The 26400-nt window shown below is 48.3% G+C and overlaps 3 protein-coding genes across 3 annotated transcripts in view; all 3 read left to right on the top strand.

Moving 5' to 3' along the window:
• The window catches only part of LOC310997657 (NLR family CARD domain-containing protein 3-like), a gene marked incomplete at its 5' end in the record, with an annotated part of 366988 nt that overhangs the window by 281314 nt on the left and 59274 nt on the right, over positions 1–26400 (top strand). The window lies entirely within an intron of this gene.
• On the top strand, positions 49–26237 carry LOC310997379 (uncharacterized protein). Its single transcript, XM_083987054.1, has 23 exons — positions 49–144; positions 14178–14341; positions 14429–14453; positions 14533–14646; positions 14775–14921; positions 15528–15646; positions 15836–15956; positions 16046–16645; positions 18102–18271; positions 18361–18385; positions 18893–19006; positions 19120–19257; positions 19488–19724; positions 20268–20905; positions 22025–22217; positions 23476–23636; positions 23837–23861; positions 23948–24061; positions 24212–24343; positions 24441–24691; positions 24784–24901; positions 24994–25181; positions 25311–26237. The coding sequence occupies exons 1-23, from the start codon at positions 84–86 to the stop codon at positions 25740–25742; spliced, it is 4287 nt and encodes a 1428-aa protein (XP_083843180.1). The 5' UTR covers positions 49–83; the 3' UTR covers positions 25743–26237.
• LOC311000921 (coagulation factor VII-like) lies at positions 10094–12879 on the top strand. Its single transcript, XM_083991826.1, has 3 exons — positions 10094–10253; positions 10345–10646; positions 12403–12879. Exons 1-3 carry the CDS (start codon positions 10109–10111, stop codon positions 12646–12648), a joined length of 693 nt encoding a protein of 230 aa, XP_083847952.1. The 5' UTR covers positions 10094–10108; the 3' UTR covers positions 12649–12879.

Here is a 26400-nt window from a genome sequence, read left to right as displayed (position 1 = left end):
AGGTTGGGGGGCGGAGGGTGGATCAGACTTTGGACCTGTGGGTCACAACAGCAGCAGCTCTGAGCTCTGATGAAGGTGCAGCCATGAGGCTCAGACTCTTCTTCACCCTGATCTTCTGCCTCGGCGGCTGCCAGCCCGCCTCAGGTGAGGAAACCGCCGCCGTTACAGCTACCACTTCCTGTGTCCAGGTAGCCGCTCTGCTGTTAGCCTTAGCATGCTAATAGGCTCACAAGCTTAGCCTGTTAGCATGCTAACTGATAACTGACAAAACAAAACCTGTGACTCTCACTGATCATTAATCCATTGGTGACTTTGGACCAATCAGAACAGATCCGGACCATCATTCAGATCCAGACCAAATGGCCCAATTCCAATTTTTTCCTCTCAAGTGAGATCGGATCTGTGACAGGGCGGCAGTGGCTCAGGCAGTAGAGCGGGCTGTCCAATAACCAGAGGGTTGGCGGTTCGAATCCCGCTCTCTCCCAGTCTCTGTCGTAGTGTCCTTGGGCAAGACACCCGTGGTATTTACGAGTATCATTTACTTAGTTTAGAATGAAGAAACGGAGCTTCGCAGTATGTTGCTTTATTGCTGGAGAACTAGCAGAACCTGCCTGAGACATCACATCCGGTTTGCGCCTCTACTACCGTAATGACGTAAGCAGTACGTGCAAGCTTATGGTAAACAATAACATTGATTCAGACTACTGGCATGATCTGAATATTACATCACTTCTTTTTTTTTCTAACTTGGACTCAACGTTATCTGTTACTTCCACTTCTGGTTACTTTGAATATTCATTAACTAACTAATTAACATCCACTTGGTCTGTAAACAACAATAAACCATTAAGCAAACAACTGGATTGCTTCAGTGTAATACATCACATAAGTGCTTTCTCAAATATCATCTCACATATGGAACATAGAATCAACTTTACAAACACTTTCAGATTCAAAATTTGTCTAGAGATAAATCTCTTTTTTTTTCATTCCTGAACACTCTTTTCAAACTTTAGCAAACTCAGTCCATTTCACAGTCCTTTTTTTATGTTGCCTGTTTCTTTTTTTTTTCTCAGGCTTTATCAAAGTCCTTGAGGTACTGTGGAGGGTGTCGGTGCCTAGCAGGGTACCTTCCCAACACTGGGATTGTGTCAGCGGTGACTTCTCCATCCTCTTCTTCCGCTACAGATGTATCGCGCAGGCCATGGTTGAGCTTCTTGAAGAAGGAGGAGTTTCTTGTCACTCTGTGTCCAGTCCGCTCAGCTGTGACCATAGAGCCCTTGACGGTGGTCACTCTGTACGGCTTAGGATTGTAGGCTGTAGTAAGTTTATTGTGTCTGGGTTGAGAGCACAGCACCATGTCACCAGGTCGGAGAGGGTAAGGCGCAGCGTGACGGCAAGTGTCTGAGTACGCCTTAATTTTGGCTTTGGCCTTGCGGTCTCTCCTGCAAAGATCCTCGTCTGGTCTGATAGGTGTACTCATTGAAGGCATCTTTGTGTGTATCCTGCGTTTGAGCAGCAACTCAGCGGGTGATGTTGTGCTGTGTGGTGTTGCACGGTACTCACATAGGAATGTGTAGAGATGCTGCTTCCAGGGGATGTTTTCCATGTGGGCAACACGGAGGCACTTTCCAATTGTTCTCATGAACCTCTCTGCAGTTGCGTTTGCCTGGGGCCATAGTGGTGTGATTTTCCGATGGTGAAACCCCATGTAGGCTGCAAACTTGCTGAACTGCTCACCGTTGAAAGGGGGGCCATTGTCGGTCTTCACCGTTCTGGGGATGCCAAGCATCGAGAAGATCTTGTCCATGACAGGGATGACAGAATTTGCAGAGGTGGAGTGCATGACTTCCACTACAGGATACCGGGAGTACTCATTCTCACACACAACTGCCGTCACTCTCTGACATACACCACACCAGATGCCAACAACGAGCACAAAACATAATCAAGGACAGTTTCCACCCAGGCCACTCCTTGTTCTCACTGCTGCCCTCCGGGAGGCGCTACAGATCAACACGGTCCCACACATCCAGACTGACCAACAGCTTCTACCCCAGTGCCATCAGGCAACTGAACTCTTTGCACATAGACTGCCCACACTGACACTGACAACATTGACTGCACTTTAAAAAATTGACTGCTGCACTTTATTGAATTTTACTGTCTTATTGTTGTTGATTGTGTGTATGTCTTTTTTTTTATCTCATTGATGTTTTTAAACCACATGGAGGTCGCATTTTAAATTTCGTTTGTACCTTGGTATAAATGACAATAAAAGGAATTCAATTCAATTCAATTCAATTCAATTCAATTCAATCAATTCAATCCACGATGACTAGCAAATGCTCACCTGTCGGCAGTGGGCCGTAGAAGTCTGCACTGACATCTTGCCAGACTGTGTCAGGGAGGTCTGATATCTGCAGTGGTTCATAGTGTGTTTCTAGTGTATTAGCTTGACATGCCAAACAGTTTCTCACCATCGCCTCAGCTTGTCGATCGATGTTTGGAAACCACACCCTCTCTCTCAGGAGCGCCTTTGTCTTTGTGATTCCCTGATGCACCTCGTGTGCGAGCTGGAGGTGTGCTCGAGTGAGGAGGGAATGACGATTCTGGAACCCTTTAGTATAATGTCATTTTCATGTGACACTGTGAGCTCGCTTTTCACATGTTCATATTGTCTCAGTACAGTGTCTTTTGTGACTGTGTGCCACGTATTGTTGCGTATGAGAGTACTGACCTTTTGTAGTGTTTCATCTTTGAGTGTCTCACACTTGATTTCATCCAGAGTCATTGCTTTTGGTGTGCTCAGGGCTTGAAATTAGCACTCACCACTCGCGACCCAGTTTCCTCTGTGGCGAGACAGATTTTTAGCTGTCTCGCCACTTGGCGAGATAGAAAAAATGAGACTCCCAATCTGTTTCCAGGGTTTCCCCCAGTGTATTATAAGCTTATAGTCACCTGACAATGTCACAACTTTGTCGAGCATAACGGGACATGTCACGGTCATCATGCTTGTCAGACCGCTGCTGCTTCACAGCTGACCGAGAGGAACGCACCGAGTCCAGTTAACGTGAGCCGAGCCGCGTGGCTGGTAGCTGTTAGCTGTTAGCACGCCAGAGTCGGTGGTCGGACTATCCGACGGACCGGGGGGAGGGGGGGGGGGTTATTCGAACACTGTACAATCAGCGCGATATAGCGCATTTAACGTTTATAAGCGGCAAAGCGCCAACTGTCCATGCGACCGTGTCTGTGTGTGTATGTGCACGTGTGTGTGCGTGCGTGTATGTGCGGTGCGACCGCAAGTGAGAGAGGCGGCAGGTGGACTGACTGGCAGAGATGAGAGGTGGTGAAACGCTGTTTAAAAATTATTATTATAGTACTGTTCTCCTTTGAGTGGGGTGGGTTTGTGGGAGGGATAAAAAACTGGGGAAAAACGCAAGAATGGAAGTCTTCTCTGTCACGTTGTACTGTCATGTTGCTACCTGAAATTGCTTCCATTAAAGAAAGTCATCAAAAAAAAAGGTCGTCACAGTCTCGTTAATTAATTATATATAATATATAAAATATATATACACTGTTATTCCAGAAAAGTTGAAAGGTCATTGTCTACACAGCACAATTGATTGAGAAGAACAGAATGACGGTTATATGGTACTACGATGACTGCTATATAACTAGTGATGTCGAAATACAATAGTGAAGCAACTTGTTGGTTTTGGCTAGTAAAAAGTCTGTCTGGCGAGTAACTTTAAACTTTAAAAAAGTTAATTTCAGACCCTGGGTGTGCTGTTATGCATGATGAAGTTCACGTATTCTTCAGCTACTTTTGTTGCACGGGTGTTCTTGGTAGGTGCTTGTGCTGGGATTGGGTGACGGGACATGTATCCTGCCGGATTATCAGACCCTTTTCTGTATTCTACTTTGAGGTTGTACGGCTGCAGTCGAAGTCCCCATCTTTCGATGCGGGCGGGCGGCTTGGACCTCGGGTTGTTCCAGATGAGCTCGAGTGGCTTGTGATCCGTCACCATAGTGAACTCTTTGCCATAGATATAGAGATGAAAATGTTCACAGCTCCATACAATTGCAAGCGCTTCACGCTCTGTTTGAGAGTAGCGCCTCTCTACATCACTGAGCGCTCGGCTTGCATATGCGATGATGTGTTTCTTTTCTTTGTTCTTTAGCAGCAGTATTGCGCCAAGTCCTACTGGACTAGCGTCAACAATGAGCTCTGTTTCCATGTTCAGGTTGATGTACGCCATCGTGGTCTCACTGGTGAGACTCTCTCTTAGCGTGCTCAGCGCTGCGTCCTGTTCCGCACCCCACTGCCAGGGAGTGCTCTTCCTCGTGAGCTTTCTCAGCGGCTCTGTGACTGTAGCGAAGTCGGGAATGAAGCGTGAGCAGTAGTTCGCCATGCCCAAAAGGCTTCTTACCTCTGCTGCATCCTTGGGTTTGTCGGCTTGGCGTATACTGTCAACCTTCTTCGGATCAGCTGAGACGCCGCCATCTGAGAATATGAACCCGAAGAACTCTAGTCGAGTCTTGTTGAACTTCTTGCGGTTCAGTGTGAGGCCGCGCTCTTTTAGTCGCTGGAACACGGCAGTCAGGCTCTTGTCGTGATCAGCCTGTGTCGCCCCGTAAACGATGATGTCATCGCTGAGATTCTTCACCCCGGCGATGCCCTGAAGTGTCTGATGGATGGCGTTCTGAAATACCTCAGCAGCTGAGGAGATGCCGAAGTTGAGGCGCTTGTACCTCCTCAGTCCCAGGTGCGTTGTGAATGTGGTAATGTACCTGCTGTTGGGATGTAATTCCAGCTGGTGGTATCCTGACGTCAGATCCAGCTTTAAGAATACAGTTGCTCCATTCAGTTTGTGTATGACGTCGTCCATAGTAGGAGTCAGGTGACGCTCTCTTTGGATGGCTGTGTTTGCCTGGCGCATGTCGACACATATGCGCACCTTGTCTGCATCTTTGGGCTTTGGTGGTGTTACGATGGGCGAGACCCAGGGCGTCGGGCCTGTCACTTCCTCGATGATGTCCTCGTCTTCGAGTTTGCGTAGCTCAGCTTCAACTTTCTCACGTACATGAAAAGGAACTCTGTGATGTGGCTGACATGTTGGTTGTATGTCTGGGTTGATATGTAGTGTGACTTGAAAGTCTTTGAGCTTACCGATGCCATCAAACAGCTCGGGGTGGCTGTTCACAAGCTCATCCACCACTGTGAGCCTCATTGGGGGAGGGCTGATAGAATGTACAATTTTGATCAACCCCAGTTCATCAGCTGTCTGGTAGCTGAGTAGGGAGCAGCCATCACCTTTGGCGTCTTTGGATCCATAGGCTAGTATCCTGAGATCTGTGTGTCGGAGGCGGGGCTGGATACTCAGGTTATTAAATGTCTTTTCACTGATAATGTTTACTGCAGCACCGGAGTCGATCAGAGCTGGCACTGTGTCTCCATTCAGCTCGATTTTTGTCAGTGGCTGCTTAGTGTCTCTATTGCTTTTAACAGTGTACGCATAACATTCATCACTGCTTGAGGATAACTCGCGCTGAGCTGGTTCACTTTGTGTTTCTACCTGGTTGACTCTTTTCCTGTAGTCTTTCTTGTAGGTCATTGTGTCTGTTTTCTGCTCAGTGTGTTGTGGTTTCGTTCTACACTGTCTTGCAAAGTGGTTTTGCTTGCCACACGCTTTGCACTGTTTGCCTCTTGCAGGGCATTCGTTTCTGTGTGGCCACTCGCCACCACAGTTCCTGCATAGGGTGTTGCTGCCACCTACTGGACGTTTTTGGTATGCCTTCTTCTGGGGTCGTCTATGCACTTGATTCACTGCCACAGCGAGATTAGAACCCTCTTCAATTCCTTTTGACTGTAATTCAGACAGTTCCAGTGTCCTGCCGTATTCAAGGAGTTCTTTTAATGTCTTATTTGTCTCCCTCAAACCGTATTTGCGCACCCTGGAGGACGTGCAGCTTTGAATGATCTGTGATTTTATTTCATTGTCCACATCACCAAACTCGCAGTGTTTTGCTAGCATCCAAAGTCTGGTATTATCAGAGGTGGGTAGTAATGCGCTACATTTACTCCGTTACATTTACTTGAGTAACTTTTTGGATAAATTGTACTTCTAAGAGTAGTTTCAATGAAGCCTACTCTTTACTTTTACTTGAGTATATTTCTTCAGAAGAAGCGGTACTTTTACTCCGTTACATTGAGCTACATTCCGGTCGCTACTCGCTACTTTTTCTTATCGATCTAATGTGCACATTATTTGTTTATGTTTTAATGGAGATACGTCCGAGCCTCTGTCACATGACTGCGTTTCACCAATCAGATGTAGCCTCTCGCGACATTTGCCTTCGTTTAACCAATCAGACAGAGCCAGGCAGTCACATGACCGCACATTATCTCCGCGGTAAACAGGGCGGCCACTCCGCCTCAAATTTGAGAAACTGCGGCTAGTAAATGATTAGGATGACGTCAGCCCTGGTATGTCGTGGATAATGTCCGTGAAGGTTCTCAGTCATACAGGTCATCTTATTCTTCTTCCTCCCTAGGAAGTTTAAACCCCACATACACCTGGAGACATGTGACTCCTAGTCACATGACCACCCCTCCAGTTTCGGGGGTGTGGTCATGTGACTTTGGTTTCACTAGAAACCAATCATAGGACCCCCCCCCCCACACACACACAGGGTCACAGACAAACACACACACCCACACAAAGAGCTTATGGACAGTTCATAGACCTTTCATAGGCCTATGTAAGTTATTGTGGCTGAATTTTGTCTTCATTTATGTTACTTTGTAAAAAAAAAAAATGCCATTTAGGCTTTTGTCTTAGTTGTTAAATGTTGTTCTTTGGCAATATCTGAATTTTTTCATTGCTATTATATTTCTGTGTATTTGATTAGGCCTACATTTACGTGCTGATCATTAAACAAACAAATCAGAGGTTACTCAGCAGTTACTCAGGACTTGAGTAGCTTTTTCACCAAGTACTTTCTACTCTTACTCAAGTAAATGTTTGAATGGCTACTTTTTACTTTTACTTGAGTAACATTATTCTAAAGTACAATTTTTGGCTACTCTACCCACCTCTGGGTATTATAAACATCTAGATTCTCACCAGGCAGCTGTGTGGCTTTCCTGAACACGTAGACCTCGTACTGGACATTCTTTTTCGGCGAGAAGTAGTCGGTGAGTTTCGTTTTCACATCTCCATACTTGTCTCCTTCCCCCGCCACCGTATCGTAAATGTCGTGCACTCTTTCGCCGGCTAGATGCAGTAGAAGGGCTTTCAATCTTGAATCTCCGGTGATATTCATAGCCATGGTGTAGTTCTCGAATCTCTGAAGCCACTTAGTCCATCGCGGTCCGATAGAGCTAGGTTCGCTCTCGGTATCGAACGGTGGTACAGTCGGGCTGTGTGCTAACATCATGTTGACTGTCTGGATGCTAACTGACTAGCACACTTAGCAGCTTGTTACTGTAGTCTCTTTCGCTCCGAACTTTTTCCGCACGCAATATTCCACTCTCCGGGGAAACGTGTAGTACTTCTCCTGGATCCTCGTCGCCAGTGTGGTATTTACGAGTATCGTTTACTTAGTTTAGAATGAAGAAACGGAGCTTTGCAGTATGTTGCTTTATTGCTGGAGAACTAGCAGAACCTGCCTAAGACATCACATCCGGTTTGCGCCTCTACTACCGTAATGACGTAAGCAGTACGTGCAAGCTTATGGTAAACAATAACATTGATTCAGACTACTGGCATGATCTGAATATTACAACACCTTACCTTACCCACCTTGCCTCGTGTGAATGTGTATGAATGACCATGGTGGTGGTCGGAGGGGCCATTTGGCGCACACTGGCAGCCACGCTTCCGTCAGTCTTCCCCAGGGCAGCTGTGGCTACAGACGTAGCTTACCACCACCGGTGTGAATGTGGTATGAATGAATAATGGTTGTTGTACGCGCTTTGGGTATTGGGTAACAATAGAAAAGCGCTATATAAATGTAATCCATTATTATTATTATTATTATTACATGAACATGTAAACGGTGGAAAAAATGCATGATATGGATTCAGGCTCCTGTTATATGTAGAAATAAATCAGATCACAAATCGGATATCCGCCAACGGTTGCTGACTTCCTCTTCCACTTTGGTAGCCAACACATCTGGTGTCCTGGTCCGTTCAGTCCCAGACTTCTGCAGCTCCAGCCCCTGTGTGAACGGAGGCTCCTGCTCCACCCAGGATTCGTCCTACACCTGCTTCTGTCTGCCTCAGTTCGGTGGCGTCAACTGTGAGCTGGGTGAGACCAACGCTGCTCCGCCACCTCCTCCACAGCAACAACAACACAAACAGTCACAAACAGAACTTCTATTTCCTGTGGACTGATTCTAAATCTATAAATGATCAATGGTTTTGTGTTGTGTTCAGAGCTGCAGGCCGTCAACTCCACCTGTCTGCTGGAGAACGGAGGCTGCGAACACTTCTGTGATGAAGACTCCCAGACGCAGACCTTGACCTGCTCGTGTGCAGACGGGTACTTCCTGCACGCCGACGGACAGAGCTGCGTCGCTGAGGGTGCGTCCACAAACACAAATATTTCACCAATGTTTCCTATATTCATATTGTACGTGTCTTTAAAGATGAACTATGCAGGATTTGTAGCTTAAAGGGATAGTTAAACATTTTTGGCAAATTGGCCCATTGCCATAATCCCTATAGTCATAGCAGTAGGTTCGTTACCTTTAATTGTCGGTGCAAGCTATTTTTAGAACGTCGGCGCAGAGCCGTGAGCTGCTCAGAGCTACGCTACGGAGGCTCATGGGATTTCTGGGTTTCCCTCATCAAACTCATCAAATACACAATCCAACAACTCCACAACGCTCTGGTGGACAAGTTGTGACAGAGACTGAGTTGTTTTAGAGGTAAATACAGACACTGCTTGATGGAAAACTGTCCCTGAAGGCAACGCGCATCAGCCGTAACTTTATGGTACCGAGTATCGATCCCCATCCATCCCTACACCTGCTCACGGCTTCAGTAGCTTCCTTCCTGTTTCCTGTCCACAGCCGTGGACCACTGCCAGTCGTCGCCCTGTAAGAACGGCGCCACCTGCACTCGCCACGTCGACACCTACGCCTGCAAGTGTGCACCTGGTTACCATGGACACAACTGTGACAGAGGTAGAAAGTACTGTACCAACACACACACACGAGAACCACCAGAGCTCTGTGAGTCTCTGTGAGTGAGTGAGTCGGTGGCGTTTCTGATGAGCTGATGTTTTTCGCAGCCCGTCGCACCTCCAACGGCTGTCACTATAGAAACGGAGGATGTGAGCATTTCTGCAGAGAGTTTCCAGATCGTTCCTTCGTCTGTTTCTGCGCCGCCGGGTACCGACTGTCCCAAGTGGACAACAGCACCTGCGATCCTCAAGGTGCAACCGCGCCTTCTGCAACACCACAACAACCAATCACACTGGCTGTGATAGCATTAAAGGAATAGTTCGCCAAAAAATGAAATTCACCCTCATGCTGATGAATATTCCGAAGTAGTTTTTTATTCCTCAAAGTGCATCTGGAGACCCGGGAGGCCGGTTCGTAGTCCAACGAAAACTTTATACGAGAGTAATAGGGCCCGACACAAAAACGGCCATAAAACTACACAAAAACCATTTAATATTCCTCCACACTGCTCGTCCACTGCAATCCAAGTGTCCTGAAGGGATATAGTCCAGAGTTTACTGGAAACAATGTCATTTAGGACATCCTGTATCACCCAGGAAAATTCAACACAGGATGTTCCTGGATCTCCAGATGCACTTTGAGGAATAAAAAACTACTACGGAGTATTCATCAATTTCATTTTTTGGTGAACTATTCCTTTAGACCTTAGCAGCCACTTAGCAAACCACATCATTACTGTTGTTGTCTCTCTGGTCCAGACAACGTCCCTTGTGGACGACCACAGATCCACTTCAGCCCCAGGGTCGTTAACGGGAAGATCTGCCCCAAAGGACACTGTCCATGGCAGGTAGGTCCACTCAGACAGGTGTAGAGAGACAGACAGGTGTAGAGAGACAGACAGGTTGTGCTGATGGCTCCGCCCCCACCTGTCCAGGCCATGCTGACGGAGAACGGCGTCTACACCTGTGGCGCCATCGTCCTGTCGGATCAGTGGATCCTGACGGCGGCTCACTGCGTCTGGGGGAAACCTGTCGGCATCCTTCAGGTCACCGTTGGTACGGCAACCGTTTCTTCTTCTTCTTCTATCATGTAAAGTTGGTTTCTGCGTCCTGATTGGTCTGAGACCGCACCGTCCCCTTTCTGCAGGTGAACACGACCGGCAGTTGGACGAGAAGACCGAGGAGCGGCGGCGCGTGGTCAAGCTGCTGATCCACGTGGGCTACAACAAGTCCAGCTCCGACAGCGACCTGGCGCTTCTCAAGCTGCAGCGGCCCGTCAAGCTGGGGCTCTACGTGGTTCCCATCTGCCTCCCCGCCGCCAACATCACCTTCGACAGGACGCTGGCCACCGTGCGCCACTCCACCGTGTCCGGCTGGGGCCGCCTGGCGCAACACGGCCCGCCTGCCCGCCTCCTGCAGCGTCTGGTGCTGCCGCGCGTTCCCATGCAGGTAGGGATGTCACGATTATAGATTTTCTTGGTACGATTATTGTCAGAGAAATAATCGCGGCATTTCGATTATCACGATTATTATGCATTAATTCATTTCACAACGCTATGTATGTATAAAATATAGTCTAAATAATTTCAATGCTAATTATTTACACAAAATATTTTAAGTATCTATTAATAAAGGACCAATTATATTCCCCAAGGGAATTAATTGTCATTTTTACCAAATGTTTAAAGCCCCAGTAGTGTAGGAATTGCCCCCATCTAGCGGTGCGGTTGCATATTTGAACGTGTTCTTGATGTTGCATTCACTTGAAATGGGGCAGACATCAGACAGACAACAGACGCTGCATGTAACAGGGTAAACAAGCCTCTATGTAAACAAGTGGTCCGCCAGCACAACGCAAAACAATACAGGCGTGACAATATGTTGTCATGGTGATGTGGTATTGTTTTACCGTCTTTCTCTGGTGGAGTACAATGACATCTGGTTGGCTTGCCGACTGCCGTCTGCCTGACTGCACCAGAATGCAACACCAGTGCCTCCGTCCTTCCTCACACTACACAGTGGTGACAGTTTTAACAGGCCGAGCCCACAGCTCAGCTCAGTTTCCGTGGTTACCTCATAGACTGTAAAAAGAATGGACGTAGCACCCGTGACGTCACCCATTGGTTTGGGGGAGTCTGTTTTGTGCCGCTACTACGGGGGTTTGAACTGCGCCATGTTGGATTCTACTTGCCATATTTGGAGAGGTGCGGCGGTTAGCCGGCCGAGGACCCGCCCACTGGCCTCGAAGCAGCGGTCTCCAGACCTGTCACTCAACGTTTCCGCGCCCTAATTGGCCAGAATTTTAAACCTAATAATAGTAAAACGGTAGAGTTTTTTTTTTTAAATGCACCCCCCTCAGAGTGTGTGTGGGGGTAGAAACTATCAGTTGAGACCAAAAAAAAAAAATGTACCAGGCTGTAAATATGTTTTTTTAAGCTGTAAAGTCGGCTATTTTAACATGGGGCTCAGTTGGAGTTGCTCCCTTCTGGAGCCAGCCCCCAGAGGAAGCCGAGGGGATTGCAGTTTTTTGAACGCGGAAGTGAGCTTCACTTCTCAGACCAACAACTGCCCCCTTGGGTTAACTTACCTACGGTCACGCTGCCACTCAACGTAAAAAATGGCGATGCAACATGGCCGCCTCGGTTCGGTGCGTCGCCCACTTATGTATTTGTAACGACTTGTAACAACTCATTCTAAGGTACGAGTGTGTTGTCCCAGAGCGATAGATATATATAGAAAAACATGCCAACAGATCAGCCTGCTTCCATGCGGCGGTTAGTGGTTAGCAGGGGAAGAGCTCAACAAACCCTATCAAAATAAAAGCTCACTCTTCAAAATAAAAGTCTAAATGTCTTAAAGGACAACACAACTAGAAAGCTTTCATTTGTATGCGGCTGTGATTCCACTTCAGTGAAATACGTATTTATGAAAGACATATTTGATTTTTGATAATAAAAAGCCAAATAAGTTACATACTGGTGGGGCTTTTAAGTTTATTTGAATCAGTTTTTTTTGTTGTTGTTACAAATGACACGCAAACTTTTAAATTCCTACCAATTCAATGTTACATTAGGTAAATGGACCAGTATCTGTGCATTTACCTCAAGATGATTCTGAAAAGTTTGGAAAGTGACGGTATTTAGGAATCTTTGCGTGATTAATTGTGAATGCAAGTAATTGCGATTCGTGACATCCCTACCTGCAGGAGTGTCGCCTCCACAACAAGCTCAACATCACCAGGAACATGCTGTGTGCCGGCTACCGGGCGGGCGGCCAGGACCACTGCGACGGCGACAGCGGCGGGCCCCTGGTGACCCGCTACAAGAAGACCTGGTTCCTGACGGGCGTGGTGAGCTGGGGCAAGGGCTGCGGCAACGAAAACCTGTACGGCGTCTACACCAAGGTCAGCAACTTCCTGGGCTGGATCGAGGAGATGAGGTCAACCGGCTGAGACCAGAACCCAGACTGGACCGGTCCAGAGCCGAGGCGTAACGAGAGCAGGTTTTAATGAAACGTCTGATTGGTCCGATCACTGAAGCAGTTACACAGCAGCTGTTTGATTGATCCTGTGATCTGTGTTTTTTGTGAAAATGTCAAATTAAAAACTAAACTGTCGAGTCCCTGAAGGCATCACCAGGCTCAGAAACATCCTGTTGAAAATAAAAGAGGGAATGAAAACTGGGAGGTTCTGATCTGGTTTGTTCAGGTTTTTTGCAGGAATAACTGGTACAGGCTGCTAATTACGTGATCATGTCTAGAAACAGCCCAGAAATAACGGTCAATTGCAACGACTTGGTGGAGAAAAATTCTGGGCTTTCCAAAAATTTCAAAGCATTAAAAGCACGTGTAATCTTTTGCCTTTATGAAAAACATGACATTACTATGAAATTGGCTGATAATTATGAGGATTATCAAATACCCTTTTTAGTATAGTATTAGTAGAAGTAGTGATCTATTGTCCTTGTGGGGAAATTGGGTTGCAGAGGATCACACGTGGCATTTCGTCTAGCTATTTAGTTTGACAAATAAACAGTAACTCATCATCAATAAGAATCACACTTCAAGTATCAAGATGATAGGATGTTAGTCTCAGTCTTAACTTGACTTGCCAAACCAGCAGATGATGCAAAAGGAAAGGAAGCTTTCAATAAAAGCTTGATAAAACATTTGGAGCGTTCTCCTTTCAACATTAAAGGACAGGTTTTATCTTCAAAGATGATGTGTTTCCAAACATGGCTGCCGTCATGCACAGGAACAGAGAGTGAGATGGGCATCATGTGATCAGTGGAGGTGGGTGGTGGGTGGTTGGAGGTTGGGGGGCGGAGGGTGGATCAGACTTTGGACCTGTGGGTCACAACAGCAGCAGCTCTGAGCTCTGATGAAGGTGCAGCCATGAGGCTCAGACTCTTCTTCACCCTGATCTTCTGCCTCGGCGGCTGCCAGCCCACCTCAGGTGAGGAAACCGCCGTCGTTACAGCTACCACTTCCTGTGTCCAGGTAGCCGCTCTGCTCAGGGACGCGGCTGCTCTGTTAGCCTTAGCATGCTAATAGGCTCACAAGCTTAGCCTGTTAGCATGCTAACTGATAGCTGACAAAACAAAACCTGTGACTCTCACTGATCATTAATCCATTGGTGACTGTTATTGATCCACTGGAGACTTTGGACCAATCAGAACGGATCCAGACCATCATTCAGATCCAGACCAAATGGCCCAATTCCGATTTTTTTTATCTCAAGTGTCACAGATCAGATCTGTGACATGAACATGTAAATGGTGGAAAAAATGCATGATATCGGATATTTGTCATATCGGATATCTGCCAACGGTTGCTGACTTCTTCCATTTTGGAAGCCAACTGCATCAACGCATGCGGATCATTTCACGCAAGCAAAGCAGGTGTAAATGCAGATATCAGATAAATGCAAAATCTGATATATGCAACAAATGGGAATTGGCCTCTGTCTCTCTCTCTGTCCAGTCTTTCTGGATCCAGACCGAGCCCACGGCGTCCTCATCCGGACCCGAAGGTACAACTCGGGCTGGTTCGAGGAGCTGCAGATGGGCGACCTGAAGAGGGAGTGTCTGGAGGAGACGTGCACGTACGAGGAAGCGCGGGAGGTCTTCGAACACACCGAGACCACGGTCCGAACTCCGAACACAGAGAAGTTCTGACAAGCAGATTTTTCCATCAGTGCAGATGAATAACGTGAGTTTGTGTTCTCTCCTCAGGACGAGTTCTGGAGGAAGTACAACGGTAAGTGATCGCAGGTTTGATCCCACCACGACCGTTGAGCATGAAGTAATCATGTCACCTGATGTGCTGGTCCGTTCAGTCCCAGACTTCTGCAGCTCCAGCCCCTGTGTGAACGGAGGCTCCTGCTCCACCCAGGATTCGTCCTACACCTGCTTCTGTCTGCCTCAGTTCGGTGGCGTCAACTGTGAGCTGGGTGAGACCAACGCTGCTCCGCCACCTCCTCCACAGCAACAACAACACAAACAGTCACAAACAGAACTTCTATTTCCTGTGGACTGATTCTAAATCTATAAATGATCAATGGTTTTGTGTTGTGTTCAGACCTGCGGGCCGTCACCTCCAACTGTCAGCTGGAGAACGGAGGCTGCGAACACTTCTGTGACGAAGACTCCCAGACGCGGACCTTGACCTGCTCGTGTGCAGACGGGTACTTCCTGCAAGCTGATGGACAGAGCTGCGTCGCTGACGGTGCGTCCATAAACACAAATATTTCACAAATGTTTCCTATTTTCATACTGTACACTGGCAAATTGGCCCATTGCCATACTCCCTATAGTCATAGCAGTAGGTTCATTACCTTTAATTGTCGGTGCAAGCTGTTTTTAGAACGGTGGAGCAGAGCCACGAGCTGCTCAGAGCTACACTACGGAGGCTCATGGGATTTCTTGGTTTCAAATAAGTTGTAATAAGTTTCAAATAAGTTGTTTTAGAGGGAAATTCATGCAAAACCACTGATGCGCGTTGCCTTCAAGGACAGTTTTTCATCAAACAGTCTTTGTATTCCCCTCTAAAACAACTCTGTGTGGTAACGTTGTGTTATTATCTCATAGCGTGGTGAATGTGCAGGTCACAACTTGTCCACCAGAGCGTTGTGGAGTTGTTGGATTGTGTATTTGATGAGTTTGATGAGGGAAACCAAGAAATCCCATGAGCCTCCGTAGCGTAGCTCTGAGCAGCTCACGGCTCTGCTCCGCCGTTCTAAAAATAGCTTGCATAGTTCGTCTTTAATTATAACACAACACTAGTCAGGGATCAAACCAGCGATCTCCTGTCTTCTTGTGTGTGTCTGTGCAGAGGCGATAGCGTGCGGCATGGTGCCCGTCCTGCAGACCGAGGACAAACCCCGGCAGCTGGACCCTCGGGCCCGGATTGTGGGAGGGACAGAGTGTCCCAAAGGTGAATGTCCCTGGCAGGTACGCTCCGGTTCACTGTACACGATCCTCTACTGTAACTGTTTACTCTGCTCCGACCTCTGACCCCCAGAGTTTCCAGAGATAAGGTTGTTATGTTGTGATGAGGGCGACGTTGTTCAATCCTGGACATTTCGAATAACCTTTATTGACATTAGAGCGCAGAAGCATGAGCTTTGTGTCGTCCTGCAGGTGCTGCTCATGTATAAAGGTAAAGGCTTCTGTGGAGGCGCCATCTATAAACCCACCTGGATCATCACGGCGTCCCACTGCCTGGAGAACACCGACACCCGCTTCCTGAAGGTGGTCGCAGGTACGAATCCCCCCGGGAGGCGAGCAGCAGGAAACACGGCGTGTGTGGGGAGCGACTGGCGGCCGTTGACCCTGCTCTTTGTCTGACAGGTGAACACAACGTGGCGGTGGACGAGGGCACGGAGCAGCTCATCCAGGTGTCTGAGGTCATCATGCACCAGGACTACGTCCCCGTCACCGCCGACAACGACATCGCCCTCCTGCGCCTGGCCACGCCCATCACCTACACGCCCTACGCCGTCCCCGTCTGCCTGCCGACTCGGCTCCTGGACAAAAACGCCATGTGGGACATCGCCATGCACACCGTGAGCGGGTGGGGCCGGCGGGCGGAGAACGGCCCCACCTCCACCGTCATGCGGCGCCTCAGGGTGCCGCGGATCCCCAGCCAGACTTGCGTGGCGGAGAGCGGCGTGAAGCTCACCGACAACATGTTCTGCGCCGGCTACATCGGCGGCGGCCAGGACTCGTGTAAGGGCGACAGCGGCGGCCCCCTGGTGACGCAGTACAAGCAGACCAGCTTCCTGCTGGGCATCGTCAGCTGGGGCAAAGGCTGCGCGCGCCCGGGCAACTACGGCATCTACACCCGGGTGTCCAACTACCTGGAGTGGATCCACAACAGAACGGAGACAGCGGCGACGGCGGAGCAGCAGAGGAACCAGACCGAGGTGCTGACCCACAACCTCACCACCTGAGGGCCGGGACCGACCAGCGCCGACAAGACGCCAGCGTCAATGATCAAGTAATCACTGAGTCATTATTCAAAGAAAAAAAGAAATGTGTTATTATCATTATTATTGTTATTAATGAGCTGAATGGACGAAGTATTTATCTTTACCTGTTTAAAACTGATCAATCTGTGTTTTCATGTTACACAAGAATTAAAATTATTATTAAAGGGACAACAAGGAGTTTTGGAAATCGAAGTGCTTCGGGTCAGACCCCCTCTGCGCGCACGGTGAAATTCTTGGACCGGCACAAGACGGACGAAAGCGAAAACTTTGCCAAGAATGAAAGTCGGAGGTTGGAAGACGATCAGATACCGTCGTAGTTCCGACCATAAACGATGCCAACTCGCAATCTGGCAGCGTTATTCCCATGACCTGCCCACAAAACCGAAACCAGGAAACGCTGGGCAAGTCGACCACTAAATAATAACAAAATAACTACAAAGACAGAAAGATATATTTATCTAAATGGAGCCATTAACAAGTGGTAACGTAGATTCATCCACATTAATATGAGACTCTTTTAGAACCAAAAGCAAACTCCTCGTTGTCCCTTTAAAGTTGTTACAATCTCTGTTTGTTAAATATGTTTGTATGAATAAAACCCCAAATGTTTCACTCAATCTGAACATGTTTGGGTTTTTGCAAGTTTTGCAATCAGGTGAATTCCTGTGTTTCTGCTGGTGAATCAGTGATTAAAGGTCCAGTGTGTAAAATGGAGGTGAAGATCTAAACCATTTTACGATATGTCTGCTGTTGGTTTATTTATAAACGTGAAACTCTTAAAACGCGCTCTCTGACTGGCTGGATTTTCCGTACAAACATGGCGGCGCAAGATGGCGACGCTAAAGACGCTTGTTATATGTAGATATAAAAGAAGAATTATAAGGCTACGAAAACCAAACAAATGTTATTTTATGGTGATTATACACTTATACAAATATATTAATGGGTAGTTGATTCAGATTTTAACAATAAACCTTGTTAATTATTACAGACTGACCCTTTAAAGGTTGATAAAAGTTCATCAATAACTAATGATAATAATGGATCCATGTGAAGTTACAGTTTGACATCACAGTAGTGGAGAGAGAGGTGCGTTCAATGACCTCTGTCACAATGGGACTAAGGTCGTGTGTTAGTGGCGTTGGCTCTGTGGGGGTTAGGGGTCGGTGGTCTGGTGGTCGGAGCCTCCACAAGCCCCTCCCCCCCCATAAATAAGAGTCCTGGTGGCTGAAGAGGGGGTTCAGACTGAACATGTTGCTGAGGAGCTGCTGCCTCGTCTGGACTCTGCTGCTGAGCTGCAGCCTCGCTGCCGCCGCCGCAGGTCTGACATCATCACACAACCACAACACCGCCTTCATGACATCACACCATATTAGTTTATAATATATAATGACGTCATTGAGTGTCGTGTGCAGTGTTTGTGCAGAAGGAGGCGGCGAGCGCTGTGCTGCTGCGGCAGCGATGGCGGCGAGCGAACAGCGGCTTCCTGGAGGAGCTGAAACAAGGAAACCTGGAGAGGGAGTGCGTGGAGGAGATCTGTGACTACGAGGAGGCGCGGGAGGTGTTCGAGGACGACGGGAAAACGGTACCAACGCACAGACTATCAAAATAAAAAATAAAAGCATGCTCTGTTCTCTATGTGACTGCAGCTGTGTGTGTGTGTGTGTGTTGCAGAGGGAGTTCTGGCTGACCTACCAGCGTGAGTCACACACACGACACAGGAAGTGAAGCCAATCACAGAGCTGCAGATTGATCAGTTCAAAGAGAGTAGAGACGAGAGTCTCAAGTAGAGACGACCGACCTCTGGTTAATATATTGATCTGTCCTCAGGAGGAGCCACGTATTGATCGATCAGTATCTGTGTTCGCCTCTGAAGCTCAGTGATCAGGATTATTGATCCTCATTCTCCTGCGTCTGTTTCTGACATGTGACTGTTCTGTCTCCTTGTTCTGTCTCCTTGTCCTGTCCCCTTCTGTCTCCTTGTTCTGTCTCCTTGTCCTGTCCCCTTCTGTCTCCTTGTTCTGTCTCCTTGTCCTATCTCCTTCTGTGTCCTTGCCCTGTCTCCTTCTTCTGTCTCCTTGTCCTGTCTCCTTGTCTCCTTCTTCTGTCTCCTGGTTCTGTCTCCTTGTCCTGTCTCCTTGTCTCCTTGTCCTGTCTCCTGGTTCTGTCTCCTTGTCTCCTTGTCTCCTGTCTCCTTGTCCTGCAGGTCGTGACCCGTGCCTGGTGAACCCGTGTAAGAACAACGGGACGTGTCTCTACGTGGGAACGTCCTACGAGTGTCAGTGTCCCGAGGGCTTCGAGGGACAATACTGTCAGACAGGTGGACGATCGATTGATTGATTAATTACAACATCTTCATGAGAACCAATGAGACGACGGTGTGTGTGTGTGTGTGTGTGTGTGTGTGTGTGTGTGTGTGTGTGTGTGTGTCAGTGTTTGAAGACTCTCTGAAGTGTCTCTACCAGAACGGACAGTGTGAACATTTCTGCGACGGCGCCGGACCGAGACGTAAATGTTCCTGTGCCGGCGGCTACAAACTGGGGGAGGACGGACGGCAGTGTGTCTCTCAGGGTACGAACGCTGCCGTGTGTCTCCTTCCTCTCAAACTCTGTCTCCTTGTCCTGTCTCCTTGTCTCCTGGTTCTGTCTCCTCCTGCCTCCTTGTCCTGTCTCCTTCTCTCCTTGTCCTGTCTCCTTGTCCCGTCTCCTGGTTCTGTCTCCTTGTCCTGCCTCCTTGTCCTGTCTCCTTGTCTCCTGCACACAGGAAGGAGGTGATGATAACGTCCTGTGGTTGTGTTGCAGTGGAGTATCCGTGTGGTCTGGTGGCGCCGCAGCAGACGGGTCAGAACCAGAGCGCCGTGGTTCAGACCAGAGTGGTGGGATCCAACCAGTGTCCCAGAGGAGAGTGTCCCTGGCAGGTTCTGGTCCAGCTCAACGGGAACAGTCACTGCGGCGGCGTCCTGGTCTACCCCGACTGGGTCGTCACTGCCGCCCACTGTATCCATGGCAACGACGCCCAGAACCTCACCGTGGTGGCGGGTAACTGCGCCATCTGTAGTGTTTTTGTTTTTGGCGACCTGATTTCATTTTTTTGTGAATGATTTTAATCTCTATCTAGTAATGTAATTCTATTTAAAGGGATAGTTCAACATTTTTAGAATTTTTAGAACAGCGGAGCAGAGCCGTGAGCTGCTCAGTCAGAGCTACGCTACGGAGGCTCATGGGATTTCTTGGTTTCCCTCATCAAACTTATCAAATACACAATCCAACAACTCCAAAACACTCTGGTGGACAAGTTGTGACCTCCACATTCACCACGCTATGAGATAATAACAGAACGTTACCAGACAGAGTTGTTTTAGAGGGAAATTTAGAGACTGCTTGATGAAAAACTGTCCCTGAAGGCAACGCGCATCAACGGTTTTGCATGAATTTACCTCTAAAACAACTCTGTCTGGTAACGTTCTGTTATTATTTCATTGATAAAATGTTGAACTATCCCTTTAACCCCGTAAATATAGTATAATTACCCAGTATAGTAACTAAACTGTTTGTGTATGATGATGTCGTGTCCGTTTCCAGGGGAACACGACCTGGACGTGGACGAAGGGCAAGAACAGAGGATGCCCGTATCTATGGCGATCGCCCATGGAGGCTACGACCCGCCGACTGGCGATAGCGACGTCGCCCTGCTGCGTCTGACCCGACCCGTCGTCCTGAGCCGTGACGTCGTCCCCGTCTGCCTGCCCACCAGAGACTTCGTGGAGCGCGAGCTGCTGCTGGTCCGCTACCACGCCGTGTCCGGGTGGGGCAAGAGAACCACCGGGGGCAACGCCGCCGCCGCCGCCGACGGAGCTCCGCCCGTCTCCCCCGTCCTCCGCAGGATGTCCGTCCCCATCGTCCACAACGCGCAGTGCTCCCAGAGAGCCCAGTTCAACTTCACCGCCAACATGCTGTGTGCCGGCTACCTGGACGGGAGGCAGGAGAGTTGCCGCGGAGACGACGGCAGCCCGCTGGTCACGCAGTTCGGCTCCACCCACTTCCTGACGGGCGTGGTCGGCTGGGGGCGGGGCTGTTCGCACCCCGGGTATTACGGCGTGTACGCCAACATGGCCAACTTCGTGGACTGGGTGGAGGCCACCGTCAAAGACCCGCCCACCGCCGCCACGGTGGAGAAGAGCGCGGCGTTGGCGGCAGCGGACATGATGGAACAGAAACTGGTTTAGTAACGGACGATGTGTCGAAGAGTTTGTTTTTTACTTTAGTTCTAACAATAAAACTCTTTATTTCACCTCCATGTTTGTACATTAATGTAACTCAAACAAATAAACCTGATCTGAAAAATAAAATAAAAAGTGTTTTTACTTGAAATCTATAGACCGAATCGCCTTGTTGTTTACAACTACTTCCGGGTAGAAAATGTAATTTGAATGAGAACAGCAGTAACGAACGAGAGTTTAGCTATCATGTTTTTCACGCCCTATCACCGTTTAGACAAATCTGAAATGATTGAAGAAACATTACTATTTCTGTGTGTTTTGTGTTGCTATGTGTGGTATTTATTCAGTTTAGAAAGCATCAGTGGTTCAGCTGACAGGGACAGCTAACAGTTGCTCCAGTTAGCTCAATCATGTTGTAACTCAGATATCCGCTGGAAAAAATATTTTTTCATGGACCGTTTATTGAGTCACTGAGTTATTAAAGTTTAACAGGTAGTTAACGGTTAGCCCGGCTAAGCTATGATAACCATGACTAATTACAAAAATGTGCACACGTAAATAGTAATGTTTGTCCAATCATTGGTTTTATAAACTTTACAAAGTCTGAACGGCAATATAATGACATGAAAAATGAGATATATACAGCGAAACTCTTGTCCGTCACTATTGTTCTCATGATGGTTTTATACCCGGAAGTAGTTGTAAACAACAAGGAGATTCGTTCTATTGATCGTTTCTGTTTTATCATCATCATCATCATCATCATCACTGAGGTTTGCTCAGAGTAAATACTCATGAGTTGGTTGGAGGACGTCTCGTCTCGGCACTGACTCACTGATGACACATCCTCATTTACTGTAAGGTGGGCGGAGCCACCGGGTGGGGGGGGGCGTGTCCTGTGATGTGATGTCACTCAGGTGGGGGGGGGGTCGATCTTCATGAACACAACCTGATCTGAGGCTGTGATTGGACGGTTCCTTCCTCCTGCAGTGCACTCTGGGACGTGTAGTTGTCTTGATGGACGCAGTGTTGTAGTTAAGCCCCGCCCCCTCTGATGACCCCCACCCCTCACCCCTCACCCCTCTCTCTCTCTCTCTCTCTCTCTCTCTCTCCATACAGGTCAATGCCCTCTCTCCCCTCCCTCCTCTCTCGCCCTCCTCTCTCTCTCCACAGTCAGACTCCATTTCCTCCACTCAGTACTCTCACGTCTTTTCCCAGACAAACTCGCCGTCACCGCCGCCCGGGGCCATGTTCTGGTGTCATGTCCGCCTGTCCCTCGGCCTCCTGCTGCTCCACCAGGCCGCCGCCCACGGTACGTCCACCGCCGCCACCGCCGCCGCCATGAACGACCACCAGAGCTGAGATCAGGGAGTTAGAGCAGTGGTTGTTGTTGTTGGGAGGCGATGGGGGGAGGATGGGGGGTTGGGGGGTTGATTAACAGATGACATTTGACCCCGTCTCCTTTTTTTGTGTGTGTTTAGCATGTTGTGTGTGATGTCAACATGACAGCTGTCCCGCTAACGGAGACACGACACTCTCCTTGCATCTGATTGGACGGACAAACGACTTGTCAATAATCTGATTCTTTCTCCATCCATGTATCCATGACGCTGCTCCTTTAAATCCCATATTGTGTCCCAGAATCAGCCTGAAACTACAGGAGCCTGGAGGGGCCAGACCTGCTAATGTTTTACATTTTATATCTTATATTTTCTGATTAAACTAAATCCAGGTACTGTGCACCTCATTCAGTTACCATGGAGACGACAAAGCTGGATCTGATTAACAGTGTCTGCGATTGTCTGTCGTGAAAGATGCATTTCTCTGAAGTTACTCCCTCACCAAACCTCCTGCCTACATTTCCCACGATGCCACGCTGTAGAGAGTCATGCTGCGTTCGAGACAAAGTTGGAAATTGGATCTTTCTGACCTCCGACTGCAATCAAACGCAACCTCAAGTCGGAGCTCCTCTCACTTGGCGAAGTCAGACAAAAAAATCTACCCCGTCTTCGCCGAGAATCCGTTGTCTGATGTCACGCAACAATTTTAAAGGGATAGTTCAACATTTTGGCAAAATGGCCCATTGCCTATAGTCATAGCAGTAGGTTCGTTACCTTTAATTGTAGGTGCAAGCTATTTTTAGAACGGCGGAGCAGAGCCGCGAGCTGCTCAGAGCTACGCTACGGACTCCAAAACGCTCTGGTGGACAAGTTGTGACCTGCACATTCACCACGCTCTGAGATAATAACAGAACGTTACCAGACAGAGTTGTTTTAGAGCCCGCGATAGGAACGCGCATCAGCGGTTTTGCATGAATTTACCATGAAAACAGCCCTTTGTAATGTTTTTATGCCTTAGCTATGTGAAGCACTTTGAATGCAAAGTTTGTCCCGGTCTGACAAGTTTTTGGTTTTTCTGGCGTGGTGCATCTCAAATGCTTTGAAGTCGGGACTCTGAGTTTTCAACTGGGAAAGATCTGAGTTCCGACTTCAGCATCAGTGTAGGGTTGAGTGCTGAGGATGCTGATCTGACCTTGTACCACCACCTTTGTCTTCTGCTTTGCCTTCCAGTCTTCCTGAAGGACGAGGCGGCCAATCAGGTGCTGAGCCGGCCGAGACGAGCCAACAGCTTCTTTGAGGAGATGAAACAAGGCAACATGGAGCGGGAGTGTGTGGAGGAGCGCTGCGACTTCGAGGAGGCGCGAGAGATCTTTGAAGACCACGATAAAACTGTATTAACCTGCAAAGACACAACACACAGACATGAGAGGAAGCTTAAGTAGAAACGTTTAAAAAAAAACACAAAATGTGGTGTTAATTAGCATCGTAGCCGTTTTTGTTGGTGACTTTTATTCACTAATTAGCAAAAGGAACAGTTTAGACTCAAATCAAACGTTGGCTGAATATCAATTCTCACTCTTTTCTTTCTCAGACTGAATTCTGGGCCAAATACTACGGTGAGTGCTGCACCACCACCTGTGACCACAAGGTGTCAGGGTTAAGGTTTTTTTCACTGATGGAGGTGTCTTTGTTTATCCTGCAGACGGCGACGCCTGCGAGTCGAACCCCTGCGCTCACGGAGGACTTTGCAAAGACGGGATTGGCAAATACAACTGCTACTGCCAACCCGGTTACCAGGGCTACAACTGCGAAATCGGTAAAGACACAGCTGCTTCGTGGTAGAGGGAACACCTATAGGTTGATGGGATTGATTGGTTGGGTTAAGTCTTAGAGCAGCCTGGTTTGTCCAATGTTGATGTTCTTGACTTGTCTCCTGGTCTCAGTAGTGTCATCCATGTCTTTGCAGTTATTCCCCAACTCTGTGAGAACAACAACGGCGGCTGTAAACACTTCTGCAACGTGGTCCGAGACAACGTGCAGTGCTCCTGTGCAGACGGATATTTCCTGGATGCAGACGATAAATCCTGCAAATCCGACCGTAAGAGTCTCTTGTTAACTCAGCGCCGTTCTTGTGGCGATTTGTCTTTAGCGAACAAACGAACGTTGACCTCTGAATCTCACATCGACTCTTGCAGTGCCCTTCAAGTGCGGCGCCCTCATCACCGGATCCACCCGGACCGTGTGGAGGTACGAGCGTAAGAACACGACGGCGACAAACACCGTTGACGGGTTGAACATGACAGAGCCCGACACCAACTCCACAAACAGCAACAGCACAGATCTTCCAGAAAACGCAATCATAGAGGAGGAACACGTTGCTGTAATGTCAGAATTTACGCGCATCGTTGGCGGAGAGGACTGTCCACCAGGACAATGTCCATGGCAGGTTCGCACATCATTATAATAAACACCACATTGTCCACTATTGTCTGTATGTGGACATCTGGGAGTCCATCAGTAACTGGTCTGTCTTCACAGGCTCTGCTCCTGAACGAGGACCACATCGGGTTCTGCGGGGGAACGATCCTCAACGAGTACTTCATCCTGACCGCGGCCCACTGCATGAACCAGTCTCGTTACATTTACATCAAAGTCGGTACGTCTGACTCCACCATCGCCTGAATCACTCAGCGTTTCTCAGAGTGGGCCTGTTAATGTGTTCATATCATATCATCTCTGTGCATTCAGGTGTGTTCGACGTGTTGGAGGAGGACGACAAACAAGCAACTCACTACGTGGAAAGGCTTGCAGCCCACTTTAACTACAGACCAGAAACCTACCACAACGACATCGCCCTCATCAAGTTGACCAAGCCCATCAAGTTCACCCGGTACATCCTTCCCGCCTGCCTCCCAGAAGCAGACTTTGCTGAAAAGGTGAATCTTTAAGGCCAATTGTTTGAATAGAAGCAGCTGGAATGGGTAAACCTCAGGAGGTTCTGCTCCAGCCTTACTGCCAAGTCAATGTTTCTGTACGGTACAAACATGTCTGCACTGGTCTTGCAGGTCCTGATGAGGCAGAGGGACGGGATGGTCAGTGGTTTCGGCCGTGTTGGCGAGGGTCGCCAGGCGTCCCACACCTTGAAGCGCCTCACAGTTCCCTACGTAGAACGGCAAACCTGTATAGAATCCACCATGTTGCGCATTTCTGGCCGCATGTTCTGTGCAGGCTACGCAGAAGAAGCCAAGGACGCCTGCCAAGGAGACAGTGGCGGCCCGCACGTCACCCGCTACCACGACACCTACTTCGTCACCGGCGTCGTGAGCTGGGGCGAAGGCTGTGCACGCAGAGGCAAATACGGCATCTACACCCAGGTGTCCAAGCTCATCCCCTGGATCCGGGAGGGCTTGGTCCAGCTGATGCCTAAAGACGGTGCTGCTGGCGGCGGCGGCCGAGCAAAGAGGCACGACGGGACCGTGGAGAGGCTTTACCTGTAAGACCTCCTCGCTGAGATCAGCCACACTTTGTACCTCTCATGTATTCACCACATTTTACCTTTGAGACTCAAAACAGTCAAAGAAACCCTTGATAATTTCACATAAATGCTGTTTTAAAGACAAAAAACCTCTTGAACTTGTATTAATCTTTGTTCTGGCCACTTGGAGGTGGCACAACAAAACCTAATAAACGTATTATCACAGAATCATGAGTCCTGAGGTGTGAGGTTCCTCTTGGCCTTTGTGTTACTGTCAAAGCTGCAATAACCGACTACTGTGTCCCGTCTGTAAATGCAACACCTGGAGCTGTGTTTGAGTCCAGCTAATGAAGAGTAACAGATAAAATCCCCTTTGCTGATCAGTATTATTGACAAATGTGTCAGATTTGTGTGAACAACACGTAAATGTTGGTTTTCATGTATTTTGTAGCAGTAGCTGCCAGAAATGAACGTTTTGAGCTGAATATGAAGCAAATAAAGAACCATCACAACAACAGTCTGGGTCTTTGTGTGATTTAAATCAAATATTGTGTGAATTTATCAAAGGTAAATGATTGATCAAAGTGATGAAACTCAGTCTTTGTTTACCTCAGACAAACAGAAGTGTTGAGGAGCAGAGGGAACAGGACAGAGTCCAGAGCGGGACACAATGTTTCTTC

This window comes from Trachurus trachurus, assembly GCF_905171665.1.
Source record: "Trachurus trachurus genome assembly, chromosome: 2".
Lineage (NCBI taxonomy): Eukaryota > Metazoa > Chordata > Actinopteri > Carangiformes > Carangidae > Trachurus > Trachurus trachurus.
The sequence above is the reverse complement of the archived record's forward strand: the minus strand, read 5'-3'. Positions and strand labels throughout refer to the sequence as shown.

What these genes read in the sequence shown, in the direction of transcription:
- LOC311000921 (XM_083991826.1), top strand. Translation starts at nt 10,109, where the DNA reads ATGGCTCCGCCCCCACCTGTCCAGGCCATGCTGACGGAGAACGGCGTC. An exon ending in CATCCTTCAGGTCACCGTTG is followed by an intron (nt 10,254 to 10,344) that starts GTACGGCAACCG and finishes CCCTTTCTGCAG; the next exon opens with GTGAACACGACCGGCAGTTG. An exon ending in TGCCGCGCGTTCCCATGCAG is followed by an intron (nt 10,647 to 12,402) that starts GTAGGGATGTCA and finishes CCCTACCTGCAG; the next exon opens with GAGTGTCGCCTCCACAACAA.
- LOC310997379 (XM_083987054.1), top strand. Translation starts at nt 84, where the DNA reads ATGAGGCTCAGACTCTTCTTCACCCTGATCTTCTGCCTCGGCGGCTGC. An exon ending in TCGAACACACCGAGACCACG is followed by an intron (nt 14,342 to 14,428) that starts GTCCGAACTCCG and finishes TTCTCTCCTCAG; the next exon opens with GACGAGTTCTGGAGGAAGTA. An exon ending in ACAGAGCTGCGTCGCTGACG is followed by an intron (nt 14,922 to 15,527) that starts GTGCGTCCATAA and finishes GTGTCTGTGCAG; the next exon opens with AGGCGATAGCGTGCGGCATG.